The sequence below is a fragment of the Cervus elaphus genome, chromosome 28 (assembly GCF_910594005.1).
Source record: "Cervus elaphus chromosome 28, mCerEla1.1, whole genome shotgun sequence".
NCBI lineage: Eukaryota > Metazoa > Chordata > Mammalia > Artiodactyla > Cervidae > Cervus > Cervus elaphus.
In genome coordinates this window covers 26,491,277-26,501,376 of record NC_057842.1, presented here as the reverse complement: position 1 = coordinate 26,501,376, position 10,100 = coordinate 26,491,277, and the positions used below count along the sequence as shown (strand labels likewise).

Sequence of the window (10,100 nt, the reverse complement as noted above, 5' to 3'; positions counted from 1 at the left end):
TTAAGGAATCTTCATACCATCTTCCTTAGTGGTTGTATTAATTTACATTCTCACCAGCAGTGCTAAAGCGTTCCCTTTTCTCCACACCCTCTCCAGCATTTATTATTTGTAGACTTCTTGATGATGGCCATTCTGACCAATGTGAGGTGATATCTCACTGTAGCTTTGATTTGCATTTCTCTAACAATGAGCAGGTTGAGCATCTTTTCATGTGTTTGTTAGCCACCTGTATGTCTTCTTTTGGAGAAATGTCTGTTTAGGTCTTTTTCCCACTTTTTGATTGGTTTGTTTGTTTTTCTGGCATTGAGTTTGTATGACCTGCTTGTATATTTTGGAAATTAGTCCTTTGTCAGTTGTTTCATTTACTATTATTTTCTCCCATTCTGAGGGTTGTCTTTTCACCTTGCTTATAGTTTCCTTTGCTGTGCAAAAGCTTTTAAGTTTAATCAGGTCCCACTTGTTTACTTTTGTTTTTATTTTTGTTACTCTAGGAGGTGGGTCATAGAGGATCTTGCTTTGATTTATGTCATCGAGTGTTCTGCCTATGTTTTCCTCTAAGAGTTTTATAGTTTCTGGTCTTACACTTAGGTCTTTAATCCATTTTTAGTTTATTTTTGTGTGTGGTGTTAGGAAGTGATTTAATTTCATTTTTTTTACATGTAGCTGTCCAGTTTTCCCAGCACCATTTATTGAAGAGGCTGTCTTTGCCCCATTGTATATTCTTGCCTCCTATGTCAAATATAAGGTACCCATAGGTGCATGAGTATTTCTGGGCTTTTTATCTTGTTCCACTGGTCTATGTTTCTGTTTTTGTGCCAGTACCATACTGACTTGATGACTGTAGCTTTGTAGTATAATCTGAAGTCAGGAAGGTTGGTTCCTCCAGCTTCATTCTTCTTTCTCAAGACTGCTTTGGCTATTTGGAGTCTTTTGTGTTTCCGTATGAATTGTGAAATTTTTTGTTCTAGTTCTGTGAAAAATGTCATTAGTAATTTGATATGGATTGCATTAAATCTGTAGATTGCATTTGGTAGTATAGTCATTTTCACAATATCGATTCTTCCTACCCAGGAGCATGGAATATCTCTCCATCTGTTTATGTCATCTTTGATTTCTTTCATCAGTGTCTTATAATTTTCTGTGTACAGTTCTTTTGTCTCCTTAGGTAAGTTTATTCCTAGATATTTAATTTTTTTTGTTGCAATGGTGAATGGGATTGATTCCTTAATTTTTCTGATTTTTCATTGTTAATGTATAGAAATGCAAGTGATTTCTGTGTATTGATTTTGTATCCTGCAACTTTGCTAAATTCACTGATTAGCTCGAGTAATTTCCTGATACTCTTTAGGGTTTACTATGTACAGTATAATGTCATCTGAAAATAGTGAGAGCTTTACTTCTTTTCTGATCTGGATTCCTTGTATTTTTTTTTTCTTCTCTGATTGCTGTAGCTAGGGCTTCCAGAACACTGTTGAACAACAGTGGGGAAAGTGGGCACCCTTGTTTTGTTCCTGATCGTAGGGGGAGTGCTTTCAGTTTTTCACCATTGAGAATAATATTTGCTGTAGGCTTATCATATATGGCCTTTACTATGTTGAGATAGGTTCCTTCTATGCCCATTTTTTGAAGGGCTTTAATCATGAATGCGTGCTGAAATTTGTCAAAGGCTTTTTCTGCATCTATTGAGATGATCATATAGTTTTTATCTTTCAATTTGTTAACATGGTGTATCATATTGATTGATTTGCATATATTGATGAATCCTTGCATCTCTGGAAGAAACCCAACTTGATCATGGTGTATGAGATTTTTGATGTGTTGCTGAATTCTGTTTGCTAAAATTTTGTTGAGGAGTTTTGCATCTATGTTCATCAGTGATGTTGTTTTCTTTTGTGTTTTCTTTGTCTGGTTTTGGTATCAAGGTGATGGTGGCCTGGTAGAATGAGTTTGGAAGTGTTCCTCTGCAATTTTTTGAAAGAGTTTTAGAAGGCTAGGCATTAGCTCTTCTCTGAATGTTTCATAGAATTCTCCTGTGACGCCATCTGGTCCTGCTGCTGCTGCTGCTAAGTAGCTTCAGTCCGACTCTCTGCGACCCCATGGATTGCAGCCTAGCAGGCTCTTCTGTCCATGGGATTTTTCAGGCAAGAGTACTGGAGTGGGTTGCCATTGCCTTCTCTGCATCTGGTCCTGGGCTTTTGTTTTTTGGGAAATTTCTTTAAATCACAGTTTCAATTTCAGTGCTTGTAACTGGGTTGCTCATAATTTCTATTTCTTCCTGCCTCAGTCTTGGAAGATTGAACTTTTCTAAGAGTCTGTCCATTTCATCCAGGTTATCTATTTTATTGCCATATAGTTGTTCATAATAGTCTTAGAATCTTATTTCTGCATTGTTTGTTGTAACCTCTCCTTTTTCATGAAATGTGCATTTTTAATCTTACTGATATTTCTTATTATGCAGCCTACTCTGTCTGATGATATTGCCATTCTAGTTCTTTTTATCAGATTTACTGAGGTATAATTTACATACCATAAACTCACCAATTGTAAGAGTACAAACTGGTAAGCTTTGAGTAATATATGCAGTGTGTAACTATTATCACAATTATGATATAGAGCATTTACATCACTCCAAAAATATTTTCTGCCCCTTTGCAGTCTATCTCTTCCCCTACCCCCTGGCATCTGACATGCTTTGTCTCTATAATTTTGCCTTTTTCAGAATGTTATATAATCACAACATAAGCAGTGTGCGGGGTTGGTCTTCTTTGATGTAGCATAGTACACCTGAGACTCATCTATGTTGTTTGTTCCCTGTTATTGCTTAATAATATTTCACATGTGGTATATATCATACTTTATCCACTTACCACTAGAATGACATTCTTCCAGTTTGGTGCCACCATATAAAGCTGCTACAAAATTTGAGGACAAGGTTTTGAATGGAAGTTTTTCTTTTTTAACTATCTAGGTGTGGTACTACTTGATATGGGAAGACCAGCATTTAGAACCTGATAAAGGTAGTCTTGAGTTGTCTTTCTTCAGTCCTCACGCTTCTAATTAACACTAGAATCAGTCCCAACAATTATAAAATCATGCCTTTGCGTACTGAACCCTGTACCAAATGAAAGAAAGCATAAAACAAAGCCAGGAAAAATGGCCAGAAAATTCACAAGTGAAGTTCGTAAACAACAATCTCAGAAACTGTCAGCACGTGACACCATTAACGTAGCCAAAGCCCTGTTTAGAAATCCATGTATGGAATTCAAATACACTTAACACAGCCAAAGGCTATATTCAAGTGGGAAGAATTAAAAGTGCAAAAGAGTTTTCCTTACGCACCTAAAAAACTACTCTGCATATGATCTGGAACGGGATCGATGGTCTTGTTAATTATGCGTCCTTGTAGAAGACTTCAGTATGCGTTTAAGACCAAAGTGTCTAGAGACGAACTGCCCACGCCAGCTCCCAACTAAAATACAGACAAGTAGAGGCGGTCCAAGGAGTTGAGGACGCACAGGTAACGGCCCTGTGGGCCAGCAGAATTTGACATTTTAAAATCGTCCTGCCCATCGAGGCCTCTGCTGCCTTTGGCTGGCGGGCGAGTCAGATGTAGGGGAGAAAGGGCTGGGTTTTTCCAGGCAGCGCGCGACGACGCCCCAGCCCCGGCGTCCACGGAGCAGAACTCGCGGACCCCGCTCGCCCGGCTGCGCCAACGCCCCCGCCGCCCGGCGCATCCTGCAGACGGCCGGCAGGTGTGCGCGGCGCGCGCGCGCAGTGCGTGCCGGGTGCGGGTCCAGGGAGCAGACGGGCTGCCGGGCGCCTCGCGGAGGGTGGTTGGCTGGGCGGGCGTCGGCCTCCCCGCCTCCCTCCTCTCTGCTCGCGCCTGCCGGGGATGCTCGCGCGCGGCCCCCGTGCCTGGAAGCTCGCGGCCCCGGGGGGGCGGCGTGTGTGAGTAGCTGGGAGGGGGCCGCGAGGCGCTGCGTGGAGGACTCGCCCGGGTTTGTCCGCCGCCGTCACCTGACTCGTCGGAGCAACCACAGCTGAGGTGGGGGCGGGGATGGGGCCGCAGCGCGGAGGGCTGGGGAGACGCGGCGGCGGGCGGGTGCGGCTGGCTCCTGGGGCCGCGGGCGGCGGGCGCAGGGACCGCGGAGCTGAGGGCGGGGGCTGGGCCGGGGCTGGAGGCATCGCGCCCCGGGGCACCGGGTCCGCGCGCGGCCGCACACACCCACCCGGCGCGACTTCCTTCGGCGACCCGGGCTCCGCTCATCCTGCGGCGGGCAGCGCCGCTCCTGGGGCGGGGTGAGTACCGGGGCGCCGGCTTGGGCCTCTCTCCGCGCTCGGGCCGCGCGGGGAGCGGGAGGGGATAATCCTAGGGCGCGAGGAAGGGCAGCGGCCGGGTGACAGCTCCGCGGCGCGCTCGAGGGCGGCCGGGGGGCTGGGCTGGGGCTGTCAGTCCTTCTGTACTCCGCTGTCAGGAGGGGCGAGGCGCTCCGAGACTCGGGCGCCTCCGCAGAGCCCCGGGGAGGCCCCTGCGGTGGGGCTTTGGGGACCAGGGGAGGGGGCTCCAGGCGGAGGGCCTCGGCGGGGCCCCGGAGACGGCGGCGAGGAGGGAAGGGGAGGCGGACGCGTAACATGGCGCAACGCTAGGATAATCTCCGCCGCGACCGAGGGGGGCCGAGCCGGTTGCTGCAGCGGCGCGGGGAGGAGGAGGGAGGCGGCCCCGGCTTGGGTATCCGGTCCATTCTCCGAAGCCTGCGGGCTGCTCGGAGGAGACGCTGCGGCGGGGAGGCGAGAGGTGGGCGCAGGGCGGGCGCGGCCCCCAGGGAATAACCCGCACGCACACGGGGGCTGGCCTGGCACCGGAGATCAGGATGCGGGGAAAGTGCTGTTGGACAGAGGGGCGCGGAGGGGTGAGACGGGCAGCATGGGGGGTGAGGGTGGGGGAGGGAAGTGGAGGGTCGTTCGGGGACATTGTCATGATGCTGGCGCCGGATCCGCGCTGAGGTTTCTGGAGGGGACCTTGTCTCGCTCAAGGCCTTCCCCACCCCCCCAATCCCCGCCAGACCGAGTCGCCGGTGCGGGGCTTAGCGCGCTGCTGGCTCCGGCAAGGTGGTACCAGGGCGGGGACGTAGAAGAGAGCCTCCGTGCGGCTGGAGGAGGCAAGGCCTGGGTGCTCGAAGGGTCAAGTCTGCGGCTTAAAGCAGGACCATCTCCCCCCTCCTCCGCCCCCCCCCCGCTCCCCCCTCTTTCCCGCAGAAGAGGAGGCGGTAGACGCGGCCGGAGAAGATGTCGGGCCAAACGCTCACGGATCGGATCGCCGCGGCTCAGTACAGCGTGACAGGCTCCGCTGTAGCCAGAGCGGTCTGCAAAGCCACCACTCATGAAGTGATGGGCCCCAAGAAAAAGCACCTGGACTGTAAGCCTCTCTTTATATAAGTGGGACATGCGCACGGCCGGGGCGCTCTGGACGCGTGCGGCGCGGCCTGGGCTCGCTGGCCGGCCTATGCTGCAGCCATGCGACCTCGGGGCCGGGCCGCCCCTCACTGAGCTCAGAATCTCCCGCTGTCGAGGTGTCGCCGTGGGTCAGCCCTGAAATCTTGTCTGTGAGCCCTTTTTTTTTTTTCCCCCTCCTGCTGCCCTCCAAGGTTTTAGTGGAGAAACGAAATATACACACACACACACAGACACACACACACACAGACACACACACACACACACACACACACACACACACAGATACCAAGAAATTGTGTATTCTGGTTTAGGCGCTTTTCACCCCCCCCCCCTTTTTTAAAACCCCTTTTCACCCCCGCCCCTTCTCGAGTCCACATTAGAAGAAGCCAGGGGTTGCACACTGGTAACTGAAATAACCACCAAGATGGATTTTTGGAAGGTCAGATCTACTACAGTAAACTGAAATAAAGTCAAGATCCTAAATGAGGAAATTGCACTTCACAGATAATGGAGATTTCATTTTCCACAACCTGGCACACTTCTTTGTCCCATTCTCAGGAACTGCTGGGCAGAATGGCCATGCTGTGGGCACAAAATGGTTGTGCTTTGCCAGCATTTGAGATGGTGCAATTTTAGATGAAAACTTTCAGTTCATATTTTGTTTTTTTAAAAAAAAAACTTGGTTATTTGATGGGAAAGGCTTTAATCTAGTTTGGAATCTATTTCTAAAGATTTCATTGGATTAGCGTAGTAAATGTTTTGTTATTGAAGGGCTAATAGGGACCCTTAGAAAAAGGTTTTCACCTACTTTGAGTAGTGAGGCTCCTTATAAGTAATAATATATTCTGTAGTTACTGTTTGGTCTTTTGGACCTGCTTAGAATCTATCCTCCTGTGTTGTTTGTTGATAAAGGTCAGTGTTGGCATGAGAGACATGGGCTAGCTGTACCCACTTCCCATCTGGCTTCCTTTGCCCATTTTCAGATTTTCTTATGCTTCGGGCCTTCCCCAGTGTCTGCCTTATGCAGCTGATAAAATGACAGCACTGTAAGAATTGACTCTGGTCCTAGTATAAGCAAAGCTTGATGAAGCTTGTAGCTGGATGATGTAAGGATTCTCCAGGCTTGCAAACCTGTTGTCTCATAAAAATGGATAATTTTGCTTCTGGAAGCTTGTCTGAGGGGGACTCACCATTACTCTCTTCCTGAGAGACTCTTTTTACAAAACGTGATTATGGTATTGTATATTATCCATGCAGTGCGGGGGGTAAGAGAGGTCAGCTGGGCCAGGACCCCTAACACAAGTGGAAATTATAAATTCATGACCAGCTCGTTTTGCTGCAGTGTGCTGAATCATTTAGCCATCTTTCCATCAGTTTCCCCAACTCTGAAAGGATGACTCATGTCTGAAAGGTAGGTGTCAGTGTAGCCAATCCTCATAATAGAAAAAGCTATAGGTTATGGATATGCTAAATGGTTTGAAAATGATAGATCCATATATTGATACCTTTCAGAGAACATTCAGAGGTTTGAGACTTTCCTTAAACATGATTCAGAGAAAGACTGACTCTTCCATAGTCACCTTAATCTTTTGATCTTGTGTCACCCTCATATGTTAGTGAGTGAGGTGATTCTGAAGATGTGGAATATAGGGGGAAGATTCCATATTTAAATAAATCAGCTGAAGGAGAAACTTGTATCAGATTATTAAGATGAATAATCATAAGAGCTAAACATTTATTGAGCAGTTACTATGTGCCAGGCACTGAGTTTTACATTTCTAATTTATCTTTGCTTAACAGGTTCAGAGAAGGTAACTAATGTTCATAGCTTTTAACCACTGCACTTAACTACCATATGTGGTTTTTTTAGTAATATTCTCTAGTGAGAGGGGGGAAAGGAACCATGTGAACTGGAATGGTCTAATCTTCGGAATACCCATCCTGTTTGCATGGCTTTGTGTGAAATTGAGCATCACAATTCCACATACTTATTGTAATTTTTATGATATGCATGAAAAATTTTTATTCTTTCATTTTAAAAAATGAGCAAAAGCCAAGGACTGAGGAGTATTGGTCTTTCTCTTTAACATTTTACTTTTCCAATAAGGCATAAAATAAATTATCTTCATTTAAAGTCAACCTTAGGGTGGAATTTGGAAAGATATGTATCAAAGTTACAGATATGACCTATTTTAATTAAACATGATATGGAAAATCTCAACATATAAATGAATAATGTTATATGTATATGCATTGTAGGAAGGCATCTTTGTACAGAATTCTTTGTAATGTTCCTTTCGATAACAGTAGATGACCTTAGTAATTTATTCACAGGTTTCCAGTAATACACCAGTTTTAAAAGTGAGTCACACCAGTTATTAAAACATGCAAACATATAGCTAAGTCTCTCTGTGGGCACTGAAATAATCTTAAGATTATTTAGTCATGAAAATATTAAATGCTAATTAGGAGGAAAAGCGCACAAAATGCAGAGTTGAGGCAATGAAATCAAAAAAGGTTTTGCTAGTTGGATTTGTATGTAATTTTGCAGTTTGGCGTTCAGATTAGAAGGCTGTAAGAACAGAGTTTGTGATTCTGTGATTTAAAAAAAACAAAAAACCTTGGGTTAATTTGGCTCTGAATCTTTATGAAATGTGTACTTAATATTATTTAAAATACTGGTTTAAAAGATAATTTTTTCTCTTTGGGTTGATAGGCCACAAAAATTATTGTTAACTATGGTAATCTATAAAATAGTGCTTAATGATACATGATTTATGCTTTTGGAGGAATGATTTGTTAACATCTGGAGGCAGAATTTCATATAATAAGAAGGTAGAGAAATAAGGAAATTCTGGACATATATTCTCAATTTTTTTTCCTTGTTTTCAGTAATAGTATGTTTCTCAGAGGAAAAATATATTCAGAAAAGTTTCTCCATAATCAGAAGTTATATATGAAACTTAAAGGATATGATTAAGGATAGAATCCTTAATAATCTAAATAAGGATTCTGTGTTTGCAGGTTCTTTTAGATTATGTAAAGCTTTTATTCCACACTCTACTAGAATAATGTTGCCTTTTGCACATGAAAATTAAACACCTAATCAACGTTTGGAGAAGGAAATGGCAACCCACTCCAGTATTCTTGCCTGGAGAATCCCATGGACAGAGGAATCTGGTGGGCTACAGTCCAGGGCGTCGCAAAGAGTTGGACGCGACTGAGGGACTGAACATGCAATCAATGTTACTTTGACATTGGTTTTTTTGTACATCCTTTCCCTGTAACATTGTGTACCTATTTGATAGCATATAGAATATCCAGGACTTGGCAAGCATTCACCTACTTGGTTACATCACATTACAAAATGTAAACTGTTTTACATTTCCATTGTTTTTCCTTTTCTGTTTTGTAGTTGATGGCCTAAGGGATAACCCAGGTCAAATAATACAGTAATGGGATCCAGTATAACATCCAGTGCTTGCTTACCCAAATGCTGTGTCAGGGTTAAAGAGCAACAACAAAATAAGAGTTGACCCAAAGTAACACCTGCAGGGAGTTTTACAGCCCTTGTATAAGATTAATTTTGGTTAACTGCTCTTATGAACAATTTCTATGTATATACTATATTGTTAATATACCCTGTTTAAGGTTGTCAAAATTTCAATCTTAGAGATTATTATCAACATTAGACCAAACCATATGAAAAGCCAAATCGCTTATCTGTAATCCTATTTTTTTCCATTTTAAACCTCTTGAGAGTTTTTAATAATGAGCTTATTCTACTAATAAGCAATTCAAGTTCTAAAGCTTATGTTTGAGAGATATTGACATTTATAAATGATTCTTTCCCTCCCAAAATAAGAAAAAAATAAGAATGTATTTCTTCTAAGAATATCAGGTAAAGGTAATAGGAGATATAGACTATGTTTTGATTCAAGGCAAATATTGGCAAATGACCACAGAAGTCCTACCACTTTAACTTCATTTATAAAATATCTACTAATAAGTAAGAAATTTTATGAGTGAACAGAATGAACAATTAATTAAAAAATGTAATTGCTTTACATAGGCTTCCTTAGAAAATAGCATGTAAAATACATTTTCATTTATAGAAGTGCTATTTGTATACTGATTCAGTTGATCAGTTTTCAGTTGCTCATCATATCTGTACTTGTGATAACGTATGGTGCTAATATCAAAAGTGTAAGCTAAGCTCACTGAGTAAAATTAATGTGCAGCAGTGTATGAAAGCTTACTGAATACTAGCGTAACTTGCAGTATGAGAAGTGTGCTAACTTGCTGTAAATGTATTTTACTTTGATTTCAGTTCTCACTTAACTATTTGTTGTTGTCCAAAGAAACCCTCTGATTAGACAGAGGCATACTTTGTTCCTTCTTAATTTCAGCAGAAGCCCCAGCCTGTGTGGAAATGGTTTAGAACAGTCTGTTATTTTTTAGACAGTCAGGAAGAGATGAGGGAAATAGACTTCTAAAGACATTCAACACTATTATCATTCATTCCTTAAATCTGAAAGGGTCCAATTTGTGTGGTCCTGTGACATTCTCGGATGATGATCAGCATCCCAGGAGGGGAGAAGAGATCTTGCGAGGTGGAGAGGTTAGCAGGAGCAGAAGAAGAGTGG

General features: G+C 43.7%; 1 protein-coding gene across 15 annotated transcripts in view; it reads left to right on the top strand.

Moving 5' to 3' along the window:
- Window positions 1–3,792: 3,792 nt before the first annotated feature.
- Window positions 3,793–10,100, top strand: part of SNAP91 (synaptosome associated protein 91) — a 160,307-nt gene continuing 153,999 nt past the window's right edge. For 10 of the 15 annotated variants that reach the window (XM_043890314.1, XM_043890312.1, XM_043890308.1 and 7 more), the window contains exons 1-2: window positions 4,059–4,299; window positions 5,257–5,416. In XM_043890314.1, the coding sequence (XP_043746249.1) occupies window positions 5,287–5,416 (130 nt within the window). In that variant the 5' untranslated portion in view covers window positions 4,059–4,299; window positions 5,257–5,286. The other 5 variants (XM_043890313.1, XM_043890311.1, XM_043890301.1 and 2 more) reach the window with 4 other exon arrangements.